At 46.4% G+C, this 19075-nt stretch overlaps 1 protein-coding gene across 5 annotated transcripts in view; it reads right to left on the bottom strand.

The window, feature by feature from the left end:
- tns2a (tensin 2a) overlaps positions 1 to 19075 on the bottom strand; it is a 37970-nt gene that overhangs the window by 9529 nt on the left and 9366 nt on the right. For 3 of the 5 annotated variants that reach the window (XM_034538175.1, XM_034538179.1, XM_034538178.1), the window contains exons 2-15: positions 17870 to 17975; positions 17164 to 17201; positions 8356 to 8394; positions 7859 to 7900; positions 6774 to 6823; positions 6462 to 6645; positions 6179 to 6229; positions 5963 to 6085; positions 4479 to 4543; positions 3942 to 4025; positions 3444 to 3556; positions 2717 to 2777; positions 2245 to 2320; positions 1805 to 1934 (exon numbers count right to left, since the gene is read on the bottom strand). In XM_034538175.1, coding sequence (XP_034394066.1) covers positions 1805 to 1934; positions 2245 to 2320; positions 2717 to 2777; positions 3444 to 3556; positions 3942 to 4025; positions 4479 to 4543; positions 5963 to 6085; positions 6179 to 6229; positions 6462 to 6645; positions 6774 to 6823; positions 7859 to 7900; positions 8356 to 8394; positions 17164 to 17201; positions 17870 to 17975 — 1162 coding nt within the window. The remainder of the gene's footprint in view (positions 1 to 1804; positions 1935 to 2244; positions 2321 to 2716; positions 2778 to 3443; positions 3557 to 3941; positions 4026 to 4478; positions 4544 to 5962; positions 6086 to 6178; positions 6230 to 6461; positions 6646 to 6773; positions 6824 to 7858; positions 7901 to 8355; positions 8395 to 17163; positions 17202 to 17869; positions 17976 to 19075) is intronic. The other 2 variants (XM_034538176.1, XM_034538180.1) reach the window with 2 other exon arrangements.

Here is a 19075-nt window from a genome sequence, read left to right as displayed (position 1 = left end):
CACATTCCCACAATGGTTATTTTCAAAGATTACGTCCGTTAGTTGTATGCAAAGAGTATCCTACAACAAGTGTTTTTAAAAGGATGACAGAGAAACAACATTGTTCTCACACCTAACACCCCTGTAAACACACTTGTAATTTGTGGATGTATTTTCTTTAAAAAAGCCTCCTGTGGCCAGGTGTTGTAAATTAGCGTTTCGGTACAAACACTTAACACAGTGCATCTAGTTCTTGTGCATAAATGTATGTTCCAATTATAATGGCACTGTGATGTCCATATCAAATAAAGTCAAGTCAAGTGAGAATGCATCATTTAAAAAAAGAATGAACACAAAATGTAAATACAAACCACAGTTTACCCCGTCTAGATTACAAGAGTACCAGGAGTATTTTTTAATGCAGTGTGCTTATTTTAGTTAGCTGTTAGTTTCGTTAGCTGTTAGCTCTATTAGCTGTTAGTTTTGTTAGCTGTTAGCTCTGTTAGCTGTTAGTTTCGTTAGCTGTTAGCTCTGTTAGCTGTTAGTTTTGTTAGCTGTTAACTCTGTTAGTTGTTAGTTTTGTTAGCTGTTAACTCTGTTAGCTGTTAGTTTTGTTAGCTGTTAGCTCTGTTAGCTATTAGCTCTGTTAGCTGTTAGTTTTGTTAGCTGTTAGCTCTGTTAGCTGTTAGTTTTGTTAGCTGTTAGCTCTGTTAGCTGTTAGCTCTGTTAGCTGTTAACTCTGTTAGCTGTTAGTTTTGTTAGCTGTTAGCTCTGTTAGCTGTTAGTTTTGTTAGCTGTTAGCTCTGTTAGCTGTTAGTTTTGTTAGCTGTTAGCTGTTAGCTATGTTAGCTGTTAGCTCTGTTAGCTGTTAGTTTCATTAGCTGTTAGCTCTGTTAGCTCTGTTAGCTGTTAAACTCTGTTAGCTGTTAGTTTTGTTAGCTGTTAGCTCTGTTAGCTGTTAGTTTCTTTATCTCCATAACGATGTCTACCACAGTATAACATGTTTTCTGTTAATTCAGTGGATAAATAGTCAATATCAAATAAGGCTATTTTGTATTACTCCTGTATGAACTGAATACTAGATTACATGTATTTAAGAACTTTAGTGTTGACATTGAACTGAGTGGTTCTGTAAAGTGGGATCTAAAAACCCCAATCTTCAAATGATCCACCCTCAAAATATTTCACATCAGATTTTATTTTGTGCTCGTTAAGCTTGAATCTCGCTATAAAGTTTTTCGTCACGATACGATTCTATCGAAAGACAATGAATTAGCATATTTAATTGTAGCCCAGCCATTTACACATACAGCAAATATGGAGCCCCATTAGCAGTCCTTGGTCTTGTTTGTGTACACTGAGTTAAGTTTTTGTGTTACATGTCATAGCAGGTAACACAGGTGTAATTAATCAAATGAAGTATGGTTCCATTCTATTTAGTGTGTCCAGTGAGCCAGCATGCACAGAACCAGGGCCCATGGCCCACCCACCTGTGACAGAGCATTAATAAATGGCTCTATTTACACATTTACGCAGTGACATGTCAAAATGGGCCCCTTCATTTCAATGGGAAGCTGCCGAGTTGGGCGCTAATTCTCTGTGGGTTCAGAAGTGTGTGCGACCCGTTTCATGTTAAAGTAGTCGTGTGCTCTGTTGTAAATACAAAACATATGAGAGACATTTACAGATGCTTTCAGGGGATGCTGGTGAAATTGGAGCCATTGTACGTGCCCCACGCCCCACAGGATACCAGCTTCCCAAAATAGGAAATGTTGTATCGCTAAGAGGATTTAAAACCTGCTCGATGCCACCTGAACAAACATACCAGTACAAGCTTCGTCCAACTCCCCTTTGCCGAACCAGAGCTGAGATCCGTGGATGGTGCAGGTGTGAAACTGCAACCTGAACACGGTGTCTCTGTCAGCGCTCTGGGCTCGCCTGTGGTAGCACTTGACCTGCAGAGGGCAGCAGAGAGGAGAGAAGAGGCTCAACATGCATGTAGGAAACCGAGGGGGCTTGGCCAGTAAATCCAAGGCTTTGTGCTCCAAACGGAGCGGCACCTACACTTTACCCAACACACTGGAACTCCTTGTTGACAAAGGGATCTTTTCCCAGACCAAAGTGTAGAATTCACACATGAGATATGGCAAAAGTACAAAAATAAATAAAAAAATGTCAGTGTATGTACTTGATTTAATTATGTCTCCCGTCCGTTGAAGATAAAAAACAATCACGTCGTGTCATTTCCTTCCCGTGTGAACTCACCATGACGTCACCCTTCAGCAGCAGCGCCGGTTCGATGGTCACACACAGCCGCCGGCCTCCGGTGCCTTGAAGGTCACTGTCGACGACACAGCAGACACAAACCAGTTAAACAACTCAAAGATTCTAAGGGATGCAGTGCGTGGCCAACAGATTTGTTTGTCCGTGTGTCACAGACTGCTATTTAAATGATCGATTCCCTGCGGCGTTCTCATCATGTTTTCACTCGACAGTGGCCGCATTCTCGTGTGTCGGTGTGGAAAGGCCTTGAGGTAAACAATCAAGTTACAAGATACGCGTTCAAAGCTGCATCGGAAGAAGAAGGATGCCCTTTGTGTAATTTCCTCCACTCCTATCTCGTTAATCCCTCCGTGACGGTTGAAACCTCAGCTCATGAGCAAAAAACACCCCAGAGCCAACAAGTACGCCCTGATCTGTGCCATCAGTTGGTCATGTGACAGTAGGAGAGACTCACTATATGCCCGAAGTGTAGACCAGCTGCATGGACTGGTAGACCTTCAGGAAGGGGGAATAACCTAGCAGGAGGAAAAGAAGGTGAGAAAGAGTTCAGAATTATCGACATAAAGATTTGAGGAATGTGCTGTCTTCATGGACTACTTTAGTGCCTTAAAGAAACGCATGCATTATAAAGAAACAAAGGTTGAATATCTTGAAAACAATTCTAAATTAAATTTGTGACGTTTGTCACGTGAGGTGCACGACCAAGTGTAGCAACCACTTGCAAAGCGCCCCACACGCCAGCTGTGATGATGTCATTTTCTGGCGCGCGCAGCCGCCTTCACTACGCCGAGTTTAAACTGAGCTTCAACCTCTGGGGACAACAGCCACTATTTCAGGGTTTCGCGCTGCCTTAATGCAAATCCAGATGTGGCAAAGCCATGACCCGCCCTGCTCTACCTCTGATTGGCTAGTTCTCGTTGTCTTCCTCGGTTGGATTGGTTAGGTTTAGGCATGAGGAGTGAGATTCATACCTCAGGGGAAGCCAATCAGAGGCAGAGAAAGGTAGGCCATGCCTTAGCCATAGACGGAAATTAAATAGTTCTTCAGAACCAAAGGTTCTGAAAAGTGAAGCCAATGCTGTATTCTGTATGGAACATTTCATAATCTAGGTCCCATAATTTGTGGGAACCATATAGTCGGTTAAATTATGTAACTATAAAGACTAAAAAGACAAAACAAACCTCCTTCTCCCTGGAAGTTGGGGAGCGATGGGATAAGAACTTGGTGGAGGAAGAGAGGACTGCTGTTCATCTTGATCGCCCCGGACAGGAGGCCCCCAAAGTAATAGATATACCTGAAAGAGACAGATTGATGCCACACGAGTGAGACTCACATGTGGAATAACAACAACAGATGGAGAAGAGTCTTTACGCGGGTAGAAAAATGCTACGATGCAGACGATGCTGATGTCAGACAGCCAACTGGAGTTTCCTCAAAGCAGCGAGGCCGGTAAAAGAAACAGGAAAAACATCATTCTGAGTCTTCTCCTAAAACGATTGCCCGTCGGTTAAGAACATATTTCTTGTGGCTGTCACAGTATCACTAATAACATTAACAATCCCTCAGTTCCACTAAAAGCTGTTTCTCTTTCCCTTACATAGGATGCTAACTGGGGATGCATTTAATAACTTCTGCTATGATGTGGGATCCCCTTGAAGAGCGCCCCAACTTCCCCTCACCTGTTCTGGGACGGCTGGAGGGAAGAGGACACCTTATCTTCACAGAACTTCCTCATGGCCAGAGTACTGAGAGCCTGGTCCGCCCTGCACACACACACACACACACACACACACGCACACACACACACACACACACACGCACAAACACACACACACATAAGCCAACAGATTGCATCATGGGCCTTGCACCAGACCCTCCAGATGCCAGAGAGTACATGGAGAGGATACAGCTGGCACTGGCCACAGGATGAACCCGTTTCCACAGTTCCTGCATAAAATCCAGCGGGCTTAATTCATCAAACCTTTCAATAAAAGCCTGAATGGAAATCATTGTGCTGCGTATACTTGAGTTGGAACACATCAGCAACTAGATGCACTAGTTTTCAAACATACTTGGCATGCCCCTGTGAAAAGTTGACCTTAAATCCAGTGTGATTTTGCACGTCAGTTTGGAAATAACATCTGCTGGTGTTCCAATGCGTGGACACTGAACAAGAAAGAGGTCAAACTGTGGCTTTTGGATGCCTCCACACTCACCCCGCGGAGATCTTGCTGTAGTGCATGTAGGCTGCAATAATCACGCCCGTTTTACCTTTGTGGCCCTGTAGGGAGGCAGAGGGAGAGGGAGGGAGAGAGAGAGAGAGAGAGAGAGGGAGAGAGAGAGAGAGAGAGAGGAGTTACGATGAGCTGATCTTCACAGCTTGTGACATGTGACGGTATCATTTCTGCAGGGAGAAATGACGGACACGCACCAGGGACAAGCGGCGCTGAATTCAAATTAAAAAGCTCCCTGTGGCGTTTGTTTTGTCACACCGGGTGCTCCTGACTTCCTGGCACATTCCGAAGACATTCCAGCCTCAATGCTCCTAAAGCGACCCCTCCAGATACCAATAAGGAGGCTGCGCCTCGGCCCGGAGCGCACATTAAGGCTTGTTTTGCTCCATGTGCAATGGAAGGTTCTTCATACTCGCCTGCAGCTGGAATGTTCTGGGAAGTCGGCGGACCACAGACGCAGTCTGGTTTCAGCATTTAAATTCTCCTCAACCAAAACCAATACATTTAAAAAAAATGTTCAGACAAGCTGTGGGAACTCGGTTTTCCTTTAAGTGTTCACCGGTCACCGTTGGGAGTTCACAGTGACACTTCTTTCCTGGAAGGATGGCGTACAATGCAGTGGAACATCGAGTTGACACAGTGTGAGGCAGATTGTAGGGTTCGTTTTCTGGCTCGTTTGTACACGGAGCACTCTGCATTTTTTGTTGTTGTTTTAGTCAAGTTATATTTTCGCTGCAATATCCAACTGAATTTATAGCACTTTTACATCAGGTGAATGGAGAGATTACAGTTGATTGAGTGACGCAAACTGTCACACGTTCATATTCGGTGGCCGATGCAGCATGTAATCATAAATAAGCACTCAAGTGGTTCGTTGTTTGCTTCTGTAACATTGGCAGAGACGGAATGCAACCAAGTACATGAGGTACATTTTGCTGATGAGGCATCTGTTCAACACTTCAAATTTCCCATTGAGAATGCAGGACCTCTTTTTTGGTGTCTCGTTTTGTATCCGCATATAGAAAGCATCAGTGAAAACACTCTCGAGAATTTTAAAGCTCTTACGTGTATTAAAGTGTCTTAAATGTGCCTTCCCAGCCTCGTATGTTTACTCCCGCTCATGGGGCCGCGGCGGCGTCGTCGTCGTCATGGTAGCCTAACGTTAGCGTTTTTGCTTCTGCCGATTGCATTCACGGTTCAAAAATCACAAAAGAGATGTTGTTTTGTGAAGATTATCAAAACGTGTGAGTATCATAAACATTTGTTTGACACAAAGATTATTTTCTTGGAGCCAATGTGAGGCTGACTTCCTGCTTGGCTTTTAAAAACTACATTGTCTACTCTCAAAGCACGTTTTACTTTTACTATAGAACTTCACTCATTACTGCACTCCCGATACTTCTGCCCGTTTCAGCCTGGAAGACAGTGTGGACGGAAAAAACCCAGCGGCCCCCCTGAACTCTGACCTTGCAGTGCAGGACCACCACGTGCTGGGGGTCGGAGGTCAGCCACGTCTCCATGGCCTTGCATATGGCACAGATCTTATCGAGCGGTGGGGCGTGGAGGTCGGGCCAGCCGAAGTCATGGACCTGGTGGGGAAGGATCGTGTGGTTGGAAGAAAGTCAAAAAGGTGAAAAGCTGTGAACTGAATTCCGTTACGAGGATTACAAGCAAGGCTCTACCTTGGTATTCAGCCGGTTGATATCGTGGCGCCTCTCGGAGAGGTTCAGGAGCTGTAGGAGAAAAGACGTTTATCACTGTGGCCAGTTATCCCTTCAGCGGTTTTATCGTGGGTGTGACAGAAAAAAACAAAAAAAGACTGATAGTTTGTGGGTTGCTATGTGTACTTCCTGTGTCAGAACCTATTGTCTCTATTGTGCAACAAAGCATCTTCAGCTAAGTAAAAACACCACAGACAAACCACCACTCCTGTCATTACTGTGTGGTGCTTCTCTGCTCCCTCACCAGAAACTTGTCCTGGTGTTTGGACTTGAGCATGGCCGCCACCTCCTTCAGGTTGAGGCGGTACCGCTGCTCCTCCAGCTTCGGGGGGAAAAACACGGAGATGATCCTCTCCGTGATGTAGGTCAGGTCGAAGTCGTAGTGCCGCTCCATCACTCTCTCCATCACGCGGTCCACGCTGAAGCTCCTGGAGGAGCGGAGAGGAGAGAGAAGGCAACCCGGAAGGCGCATATGTGGAAATTCATTAACATGGTTTTTCAGTCATTGTTTTTCTGGCATGTAGTCGCATTAAGAAATGAATGAGATGACCTTTACCTCGGCAGGGTGTTTCTCTGTTTGGTATAGGTCAGCGACTTGGTGGACCCCTGTGTGAAAAAGAAGATACGGTTGGTTAATGAGGCCATCCCATAACCCAAAGACAATGAACCAATACATAGGTCAACCATATCAACTGTATATGTCTACGGTTACAATCACATAAATAAAACAAAGAGGGAGCAATTTACTAAAGCATTTAAATTGAGTAACACAGAGGTGTAATGTTATTTCAAAGGTTTTCTCTCCGAATCATAGATAAAAGAAATGCTCAGTGCACAGTGGCGGCGAATAGCCGGTCGTTGGACAAACGAGCTTGGATTACAACACACACTAAGGGTAGACATTAATCCACCATATCTATATGGTCTATATTAATACTCTGAATGTTAACATTAATGTCCAAACACTAGAGTTCAGCACGGCATTAACGTCAACTTCTTTATCCATCTGTGGAGCACAGTCCACACATGATCCATCCTCGAGCACCACTGGGCGTTGAGGAAGCACATTTCAACACTCAACATACACAGTGGCTGAGGCTAAACCTCAATCACCCAGGTTCCATTTCGTCCTTGGGACCTTTGTTGCATATCATACCCCTCTACGCACAAAAATAAATGCAAGACTTTAAGTTAACCAACCACTGCCCTCAATCAATACATGTCAACCATTTATTTTATTCCATTTACTATTTAAACAACAATGTCAATATTCACAGTCACCGCCAGGCCCGACCATCCCCTCTGACACACTAAACATCAGATCTGATGGGACGATTGCCATGAAAGTCGCCGAACACATTGGTGCTCTCCCAATGAGGCAACGTTCCCTCTTGGGTAAGATATGATCTCGAAGATGTCTCTTCATCTCGTCAGCAGATTGCCATCAGATCTGCTGAGCACATTCAACTCGAGCACAGCCCAGTCTATGTGCCGAATCAAATTCAATGAAGCCACAAACGGGTTTGGACATTTTCAAGATAGATAGCGCGACACTGGGGGTGAGGAAAAAAAGGAAGATGCAGAGGAAAAAAAGGTGTGGGGGTTCGGAGGACGAGGAGATAGAATGGGAGGTGTGCTCACCAGGTGCTGGATGTGTCGGGACGGAGCGGTCCCTCTACGCTGCTGGATGCATGTAAGGGGGCGGTGACAGGACGAAGGGCAAGAGCAAGAGGAGGATGGTGGGAAGGAAGTAGGGCAAAAGGAGGAGGTTGAAAGGAGGTGAGAGAGAGGAAGAACGAGAGGGGGGTGGGGGGGGAGGAGGGCAACAGAGGAAGGAAAGGAGAGTTAATTAAACAAACAGACTCTCTAATGGATAAACATTACTACTTCCTGTAGCAACATCAACAATCTTTTTTGATATTGCTTCTTTTCTTCGGGACTAGAATCCTGCTGTGCTTCGGGAATGAAAGCGAGCTCCAACCGGGTTGAGGGCTCGGCTTTCCAAAAGGAACTCAGCCGGGGGAAACCATACGGTGTTACTTTTTGGGGAAGCCATAACTCTTAATAAGGCCAGGCGGAGAAGGGAAAACCAGTCGTTGTACACTGAATGCTACCGAGGAAAAGAAAAGGAGACTTACCAGATCATTGGAGGGGGCCGGGATGCAGGCCGAGGTCACCTGGAACACACAGGGAAGGGCAGCCACACGTGAATGGTGGTGGATAATAAGGAGCAAATGCTTCCTCAGACAAAAAAAATCCACCAATAAAACCCAAAAGATGCCGTTAAATGAGTAGGGAAACATGCTTGTTTGCTTTCTTGCTTAGAGCGGATGAGATTATTTCCACTGAATACGACGCCGGAGCCGGTTAGCCTCGCCCAATCAGGCCATGCTGCTCTTTGCGCTAACGAATCATTAAGCATGTCGACCGCACTCAAAATCATGACACCGAAGCGTCTCAGACGTTATGTGAGAGAGCACTTAATAAATAGTGTAAAAAAGGTAAAAATACGACTGCCTTACAGTAACGTTAGCTTATCACAATGTTAGCTTGTCACGTGAAATTTCCTAGCTTAGCTAGCCTGGCTACGGAAAAGTTCCAGCACCTAAACTCCAACTTACTGCTTTTATATTCCTTTTATTTTGGTACAGGGTTTAACAAAAAGAGACCTAACGTGTAAATTAGTGAATTCTACAGGTGTTGGTCGGTGTATTATAAGGCCAGGCTAGCTGCTAGCTGCCGGTCTTTGTGCTTAGCTAAGCTAACCGTCTCTTCGCACCATATCTGGCCTCACCGACAGACAGGAATCCTCTCATGCAACATTTGGTAAGGAATTAAATGGGTATTTCCTAAAATACTAACTAGCTAACATTTAAAAGTTTTTTAAGAGAACATCTGAAAGTCCGGCTAATATGTGTCTTACTTTGTTTTGTCGCTTGAGCAAAGCAAGGGACCAAACCTCCATCCATTTTCAATACCGCTTATCCTCATTAGGGTCGCGGGGGCGCTGGAGCCTATCCCAGCTGACATAGGGCGAAGGCAGGGCCGCCAGTCCATCGAGGGCACATGTAGGGACATACAACCATTCACTCTCACATTCACACCTATGGGACATTTAGAGATCAATTAACCTGCAGCATGTCTTTGGACTGTGGGAGGAAGCCGGAGAGCCCGGAGAGAACCCACGCTGCCACGGGGAGAACATGCAAACTCCACACAGAAGGACCGCTCCGACTGGGAATCGAACCCACGGCCCTCTTGCTGTGAGGCGAAAGTGCTAGCCACTGCAGCCTACCTCCTGCCTCTGTATCGCAAAACCAAAAAGAAGAAAAATAATCCTCATATTTTCGCCCTCAATTTGTCAACCAATGGCCAAATCTAAGATTAAGATAGTATTTCACACCTTACAGCTCAGCGGTGGGAGGGCACAAACGGAGAACTACACTTTCAAGAGCTACATGATGGAGGAACGGAGCCCAAACACTGTCTGTGAAACTACTTAGACGCACTTAAGCGCCAGGTAAACACAAGTGCAGCTGATGTTCGAGAACGTGTCTGCAAAATGTAAAGCGCACTGAAGCCAAATGCACAGCTGGAGGAGCACCGGAACCGAAGCACCAGGCCCGAAGCACAGCGACGCCTCCAACTCCCATGTCTGTTATGGGCCGACAGGTCAGTGGACTGTGACCAAAGGAAGCCGAAACAGCAGCCCTAATGAAGTAGGGGCGGAGGGTCTCAGTCATGCTTATGTAACACACACACACAACACACACACACACACACAAAGCAGAGTTCCCGCAACATAGCCCTTTTTTGGACTGTTTATTTGGCTACAGGAAAAGGGCAAGGGCTTGTGTATATCTCATTGTGCACAAAGGGGAAGTTGCACAGGCCCTGAACCTGTGGGTGTGTCACCACAGTGTGTGCGTGTGTGTGTGTGTGTGTGTGTTTGTGTGTTGTCCAGTTAATCTTTCTTTCTTTCCTTTAGTCTTTCTCAAGCAGTACAGCCCCGTCTCTTACCGATGCTCATACGTAACTACAGGCATCAACAGGAAGCCAGAGGAACAGATAGTGAGCTAAATCGAGGCTCGCCTCATTTGACAGAAGACGCAGGAAACGGGATTCAGGTCCGGCTATCAGACAACTAAGTTGGACAACATTCCCGAATGACTCACTCGCAGAAGTTGGTTTTTTTCCCCCTTCGATTCTACAAAGAAATGAATCTCAAATTGTATCCTGTGTTGTCATTACTATTATAGTTTTTTTAATTCCCTGCCTGAACCCAGTTAACAAGCAGATAGTGGCTCTAATTCCTCTTAGTTCCCTCTGGCTGACGCAGATCAGTTTCATTACATTCTTAAAATCAGAGCATGTGAGACAGCGAGCTCGACTCTGCAGCGACATGTGAAACTCATCTGCCGTCACACATATGTGGTCTTTTGATCGGCTCTGTGTTCTCAACACACCGCAGGGCCGGGCTTGATCCCTGGGCCCTTTGCATGCTGAGCCCTGCTCCTGTCATTCTTGTAAACTAAATACCCGACTGCCACGGCAAGCAAGCAATTACCCTACTTCCTGTCCCGGTCAAACCTCTCTCTTTACAGATAGCAGTCATTTCGCCCCAACTCATGTCCACAGTTGAATGCCGGGCTGAATGTGGGGATGTGAGACCTGGTCTCGCCTAAGAATTCTCGTCGTAGTCTGCTTCGCCTTTCCCGGCATTAATTCCCGTGGGATCCTGGGACTTTTTGCCAATGTGTTTCGCCTGTTTGTTTGCGCACAATGAAGATCAGCCTTCTCCAGACCTCATCCACGCGGTCAATCAACAGCGAGACAATCTGACCTCAAAATGCGTGTTAGTCATAGTTTTTGAGAACAGCTGTGTGACAAATAAAAATGTTTTTTAATTGAGCGAAGGAAGCGGAGCACAATGTTAAGTTACGGATCAGAAACGGGTAAAGCTGCATGTGTGCCTTAGAAAGCCGTGACTAAGGGGAAATGTATTTTTCGACCAAGCGAGGACGATGTATATTCGGGAAAGTCCTCCGAAATCTGGGAGGTTCGACGAGCACGGCGTGTCACCGTTGGGGTCAACGAACACCTCATTTCCCGCTTGGCACAAAGAAATCTGGTGATATTGTAAAAAAAAAAAGGAAGAAAAAATAAGCAATTCAGCATTCAAACTTCCCGCGAGACAAATGAAAACCCTTCTGGAATCTTGTCCTGGTTCCGTCAACTTGTTACGACCACTTTTGGCGCCCTTTAACTGCTTTCATTTTCCTGATCGAGTCAGGGGGTCACCTGGGATGCTGTTGTTGATGTTCTGCCGCAGTGGCCTCGGCTCCTTTTACGTGCTCTTTGATCCATCAAAGCCAGAAGCAGCATGGCCAATGGATGATGCACAGCTCTCTGCTCTGGACGCGCGGCTTAAGCGTTGTGGGCTCCGAGAGGGATAACTAGGGGGTGAGGTAGCAGCCCTGGTATGTTATTAGTGTGAGGAGCGGGTGTGTTTTGTGAGGGGCCCGCCAGTTTGAGAGCGATTCAGTGTGTGTGAAATAAGTCACATTTACTGTGCTCTTCATTTTAATGTATTCATTGTGGAAGTTTGCAGTTTGATTTTATTCAATCCCCGAATGAGAACATCTCAATTTTCATTTCAAATTCAAACTACGAATGTTCAAAATCTATCAAATTACATTGTGACCTTGGTTCCTAAAATATGTTATGTCCAAAAAACATGTTATGTGAGAGAGCAGTGACCTTTGACCTTTCACCATCCGATGACGAGTCCAGGTGGATGTAAGTTGAAGAAACGCCGCCCAGGTGCTCCCGTGCTCTCACCAGAATGGACCGGATGGACGGACAACCCCAAAACGTCTTCAGCTATTGACGGCGCCGGAGGCTTAAATGTTCACCGACGGGCTAATTTGAGCGGGCGTTGAGGTTAATGTACGGAAGAAGCTCACCACCCGTTTCCACATACGAAACACAGCCCTGTACCTTCAAGGCGATAGCTCGTCCAGAGTTTGAGCAACACTGTGCGTCTCAATGTCTTACACCTGTTTCCTGTCAGAGCTCGAATTCCACACAGATGAACGGTAAAAGGAATGCATGTAAAGAAAAGAAAAGAGCGGTCTGAGCCAATTAGAATCCTTCTAAACAGGAGGAAAAAACATAACAAATAATGTTAAGGTGTGTGTGTGTGTGTGTGTGTGTGCTGGGACTCGAGTTTAGCAATCACATGCTCTATCTTTGGGACATTTCCACGTGTGTGTATCCACCTGTTGACTAAAGACCTCGTGGTTAACGTGGGTGGAAGCGTTTTCTGTCGCTTCAAACTTAAAAGTTGTCAGGTGGGCAGGCAGATGGTCCGCCTTCTGCACGGAGTTACCCCGCTCGGCTTTACCACCGACCCGTCAGATGCACCCCACATGTCGAATGTAAACCCTAAATCGGAACAAGGTGGGCTTCAGGAGAAAAGCATCCAGCCTGTATTAGCGCGAGGGGACTTCAAGCAGAAACAACACCTCTGGACTTTTTCCCTCTTTTCCACACTTTCTTTTGACCCCTTTTGAAAATAAACGCGGATAAATAAACAAAGCAGGAAGTGGTCCGGGGTGAGATTAGTCGGAGAGATCGTCGATGGGAGAGCCTCCTCGTTATGACAGACCGCCATCGAGCCTCAGCTGCGTCTCACTCGTCACATTAATAAGGGCTACTCCCCCTCCTAGTGTTCCAGACTGTGTGCATAGCTGCTTCGATCAGGATGGCTCCGTTGTCTTTATCATCCAAAGGAGGTGATTTTAGACAGCGGGACATTTGCTATCGCTATAACCTCGTGTCCTCCACCAGGAGGTGTGGGCGCCAGCGCTCTCAAGCGGCCTCTTCCCCCGGCAGACTCACGAAGCCCACCGGCCAATTAGCACTTTCCCCCTACTGGTGCACGCCCCCGCTGGCCCGGGTCCCGACTCAGCCCAGTCAAGCTTGCGGTTTTAACTCTCCCATGGAACCCGACGGCCTATCTCGACAATTACAGAGGCCGCCGCTGACGAAGTGGCGACTCCTGTAGTCCCCCCCCCCCCCCACTGAATTGATTCAGAAGTTTGCTTACAATAGATGTTTTTTCAATGCATGGTCCAATACCTAACAGCTATGAGAGACATATTCCTGGAGCAGCATCACAGGAAGCCAATTTGACAGGAAGTCTGTGGTGGGAGTGGGGAGGGTGGATGTGAGTCAGCTGTGATGTGTCCTTGCTCTGACATTTCTGCCATCATTCTGTCTCCTCGTCGCTTCCTTTGATCTGTTTGTGTTCGCCGGACGAAGATATATATATATATATATATATAAATATATATATATATATATATATAGTGACGCGTACAAAGAAAGAACGAGGCTTAAACAATAAGTGTATTTAGCAGACTGCCCCTCCCCCTCCCGTCACCCTCTCATCTAGAATGCATTTTCTTTCCTAAAAATAAAGCGGCAGCAGGACTCCAAACCGCAACTGTCCATTTGTGTTGGGGGAACATCAAACGTTGTTGCTCTTCCTCTCATCCCTGCATCCGCCCCCACTTCCTCTCCACCTATCTAAACTTGATTGGACATCCTCTTCTTGTAAAGAGGAGCACTTCTCCGCTCGGTGTCATGTCCACACGTTGGTTTTCTTTTCGACGTGTTCAGCGAGATAAGGACGAGATCCCGATGCGCGGAGAGGAAGCAGGGATTGTAATAACAGCGACACGCCCACATGCAGCATCTGGAGGATGCTTTAGCAGTCAGTCAGTGAGAGTTGAAGGCTGCTCGTCGCTTTCATGAGGAGCAGCACAAATGTCAATGGTAAAGTCAAGTAGATCCCACAACTCTATTTTTGTCTTGGAATGTAATATCTTAACAAATGAGAGCTAAATGGGTCTATGTATATATAGATAACTATGCACGAAACATTTGGGACTTTTCGTGAGATATAATACGCACTGTTGTATTAGGATACATGTGTAATGTAGAATATAGAATAATATAAATGCGGTCATGCTAAGGTTCTTCTCAGAATGTTTAATACTCTACTTCGTAGGCTTGTCGTTTCATTTATAGAAAATAATTTATGATGCAAATGAAAAAATTTCCTCAAATTGCTCAATCTTCATATCCACCAAACTCATTGATCAACGCATCATTACTTGGTGAATTGATTAAACCATTAACACGTCAGCTTATTACGACACGCATTTTACGTTTGCTGTGAGGCGGCGACCTCTAGTGGCCGTAGCAATTACAACGGGAGCGGAGGAGGAAGCCAGCTGACAAACAGGACTTTCACCCAGGACACCGCTGTTCGCGTCCCGTATGAAACCAAAAGTCAACATGTTGAGTCATTTAATGTTACGTACGTGAGGAAACAAACCGCACTCTCCTCGTAAACTTAACCAAGTAGTTCTGTTGCCTGAACCCAGCCGAGTAGTTCCATTCTACAACATCAACCACGAGCTGAAAACGTTAAAGAGAACGGTCATGTGTGTCGTTTTGGGAATCATCGGCAAACAACTCATGAAGAAACTCAAAGTGGTCAAACCCGGTCTACTTAGGCGTAACGGCCAAATACTTTGAGTCACTCCACGTCAATCCCAAGTCTGCTCATGAGCCAGCCAAGAAGAGTCCGAGGCTTTCAGCCAAGCAGCGGACCATTTCTCCTGGGTCTCTCCGTTTTTTCCTCCCCGAGCAGCGGAAATTCCTCTTCTTGCCTAATTAGGCCGGCATGCCAGTCAACTCGTCACGGGCTGCATTTCACTAATTTTAATCCTTCCTCCTCCCACTGTTACAACCCCCTCCTCCCCATGTCTTTTCCCAACCTTCAAGTCCCTGCAGACTGGATTTTCCACTTGGGATCAAAGATAAGGAGGAACGGCGATCTGAGAAAGAAAACATGCTGAGATACAGCGGTTGATGACCTTCTGTTCTACAGTCTGTGTGTGTTTTGTAATAGAACAGAGATGAGTCAGCTGGAGGCTAATGTGGGCAAAGAGTAGGGAACACAGTGACAGACGAGACGGAGAAAACAAACACATCATCACTGATCATTCTCTCTCTAGGAGGGGAGTTCGAGAACGAAGCGAACCGGTGCCATCAATTAAAAAGATTTGTCACAAGCATACGGCAAACCCCAGACGGGCGGAAGTGTGAATGGGAGCCCGGGCAGAGCGGGATGGCCCCCAGATGACGGGTCTCCAGATGTGCGAGCGAACAAGAACACACGATGAACACCCTCGCGGAGGAACGGTGAAGGTGGAATGATTCGTACACGAGGTTGCGGGTAATAACTGCCAAATGTGAACAAGGTGCCAGCGAGGGAGGGGGGGGGGACACACCTTGGACTAATAAGGGCTTGTAGGAAAGGAGGGCTGAAGCTGATCAGCTTGGCAGGCCGACTGCTGGGACCTGACATTAAGAACGTCTCTGGCCTCACAAAATAAGAACTCACAGTGTAACAGATGGACGGCGTCTTCAGCTCCGTCCTGCCACAGGTCCCCCCCCCCCCACCCGCCCCCCGCCCTTCATACCAGGTTAGATAACAGCCGATGGACACGGCGGCCCGCCTTATCCGACCACACCCTTCCTGGGCAGCGGCGATGGAAATCAGTCTCCTAACAACCAGTCAACAGCTAGACATCATGCCGTCCCACTACACAGTCACCCACTCCTTTCTGGAGAGCGATGAATCTACTTTCCTTTTTGCATAATGGACCGATTCAGCTTTTCTTTCCAAGAGAGAAAAAAAACATTACGACTAATGAGAGGATCTGATGATCGACCTCGCTACGAAATGTTTTTCACTTCTCTGCTTCTGATGTTCACGTTCTGTGTGGAGTGGTCATGACAGAAACAACGGTTTGAAAAAATATGTATATATGGCAAAGAAAATGAAAGGAAACAAATGTGTGAAGACTAATAACTCTGCAAGAAAGTAAATATGCACAATTTCCCATAATGCCCCTCGAAGAACAAAAGAAAAACATGCCCAGAAGCAAACCAACGTGTAAACAAGGATAAAAGCTTGAAAAGTGTGATTTCAAAGCTTGCGTCAACGCCATCGCTATCGCTACATTTCTGAACTCGCCCTCAGCTCGGCTCCCCTCAGATAAAAGACGAGATGACGGAGTGACGCTGGAGGAATGAGGCCCGTCCTTGCCACGTGACCTCGCCCCTGGCCGTCTCCTTCGCCCCGCTGGCTCCTTGCCTCAGCCGCTATACCCCCCCTTCTTCATCACTGGCATTCTTCCCCTCTGCATCCCTCTGTCTATTCATTACGCCGTCCCCTCCATCAATGATCCTTTCACGGGACCCGCAGCGTGGGGTCCGAGCGAGGCTCGCAGCTCCTTCTGAGGAATGTGACCGAGCGGCCTTCATATGCGCAGAGCCGCCGAGGCTCCTGCCCGTATGCACAGCGGCCAACGGAACCAGCTTAGATAAGCATTTGCATGTTATTCCTCGAGTCACATGAACATGTAGCCAGGGTTGCAATCTCCCACTAAGATTAGTGGGTCAACATCTGGGCATAACCTTGGGTCATTTAACCTGCTACAGAGAAGGTTGTGTCAAAACTGATGACTTCAAATAGTTTATGTTACAGTGATCAATACTGATTTACTTCATATCAAGCTGTATTGATTCAATGGAATTGCATCGTATGTATTGTGGAAAGATTTACCGGAATTATTACCGCGACTAAGTCATCAATGCTTATTTATATGACCTACATTTACAGACGTCATTTCTAGTAGCATTGCCTTTTCACAGTTATGTTCTACTTTTCGTTATCTGATTATAGCACATTCAATACTGTCCATGAGTGTATCGCAACTGTTGACACACTGATTATTCTGAGGCCATGCTTTATAAGCGTGTGTGTGTGTGTGTGTGTATGTGTGTGTGAGGTGCATCTTTACCTTGGCCTCACACTTCCTGTGGGTGGCTGTCTTGCAAACTAAGAGGAATGAAAGTAGGGATGGGGAAGAAAAAAAAAAGACGACAAAATTAGTATAGAGCATGAGTTTAGTCTGCATATGTAAGTAATGAGGTAACCTTGCTTTGTATTTGTCAGAAACAAAACTAGAATCTCCATTTGTTAAGAGAGATATTAAATTCTACAGTGAGACTAGAGTGAACATCATCCTGCTGTATTAGCATACAATACATAATGGCTGAAATTTAATTGTTACAACGTGATCTCACAAAAATGCCTTCTTCAGTGCTTGGTTGTACTAAGCTCCACCCTCTCGAGTCTCCTCCGATTGCAAAGAACCCAAGATGGGGCCAAACCCGAGGCTTCAAAACTTCAGTCAATGGGTAACGTCACTGTTACTAAGCCCACTTCTTCTATACAGTCCCTGCTGACATGCACTTATTGTGTCCCATTCGCTCACCAGACTTTGCCTTCGTAACCCTTTTGTCAGACTGTCAAAAGTCCAGTATGAGCGGCAGGGATCAAACTACGCGACACAGCTGGTGTGTGCGCTGCCCTTCAGTCATACGTGTCACAGCCTACATCCTGCAGCCCGCCATGGGGATGCTTACCCCGTTTCATCTCGGACCTTCAGACTCACTTGGTCCTGAGGGACCAAACTGCTCTACTGCCGACCACTACACATTTACCTCTGCAGAAGGAGCCGACGTTGTCCACGTTCTGGCGGCACACGCTGCACTGTCGCCTCTTCTTGAAGGTCTTTTCCTTGAAGACGTGGGGCTCTCCCTTCCCCCCCTGCACACACACACACACACACACACACACACACACACACACACACACACACACACACACACACACAAGGGAAAAGGAGATTCAGGCTCAGTTAGAAACCCGATACAGCACAGAACCAGACGTGGCAACACAGTCTGTGGAGCTTCTTACTCTCGGAAACAAATGCAAGAATCCTTGTTTGACCTTCATCCAAGAGTTTAACCCTCTGTCCACTTCCATACGACAGGATGAAAACAAGAAAAGAACTTGGACTTCCCCAACTCCTCACAAAAGGAGAAGAAAACAAAGTAATGGCGTGTGAGTTCACAGTGTGTAATGATGACAGGAGCTCAGAACTGTCAGCTTTAACTTGTGTGTTAGGCAGACTTGGGTGCATGGTATGCATGTGCACAAAATAACTACATCCATTCTCTACTCCCTTTGCCTCTTGAACTCCTGTTCTGGTTGTATAACTGTCTTCCAGTAATAATCCTTGTGGTTCCCGCCCATACCACACTATAATCCTTAGTGAGTGTGTATGTGTGTGTGTGTGTGAGAAGGTTTGGGAAAGAGTAAAATGAGCAAATGTGTTGGTCCATTTCTTCATCATGTCCATGTTTGTAACAATGTGTGTATACCACAGTTGGTGTGTGCTTGTACGTCTATCTTTGTGAGGACCAAGTTGAGTGTGGTCCCCACGTCGTCAAGGGCCCCGTTTGAAGGTTCAGACGTTCAGATTTTACGGTTTGGTTTAGAATTGGGTTCAGGGTCGGGGTAAGGCATTAAGTCGGGATGGTTACGGTTAGGGTAAGGGGCCTTGGAATGCAGTATTTTAATCAAGGTCCTCACAAAGAGAGCAGTACGGGGATGTGTGTGTGTGTGTGTTTGTGGTAGTCCTTCCCGCCCAATGCCTCTTTGTTACCAAACATGGGATTACGTCTACAGATGACTGGGTCTGACGTGACTCTGTTGGGGCTTTGAACATGAAAACTCTATCAACCCAGGGCTCAGAAGGCGGATTGCTTAGCATGTTTTCTTACATGGCTACATGACGGTAGGAGAAAAGTGAGTGTTGCATCACATTATGTCATATAATTCATCAGCTCATTTATGCTCCACAG

The sequence above is a fragment of the Cyclopterus lumpus genome, chromosome 7 (assembly GCF_009769545.1).
Source record: "Cyclopterus lumpus isolate fCycLum1 chromosome 7, fCycLum1.pri, whole genome shotgun sequence".
In the NCBI taxonomy this organism is placed as follows: Eukaryota; Metazoa; Chordata; class Actinopteri; order Perciformes; family Cyclopteridae; genus Cyclopterus; species Cyclopterus lumpus.
Note: the sequence above shows the minus strand (reverse complement) of the source record. Positions and strands in the feature narration are given on the sequence as shown.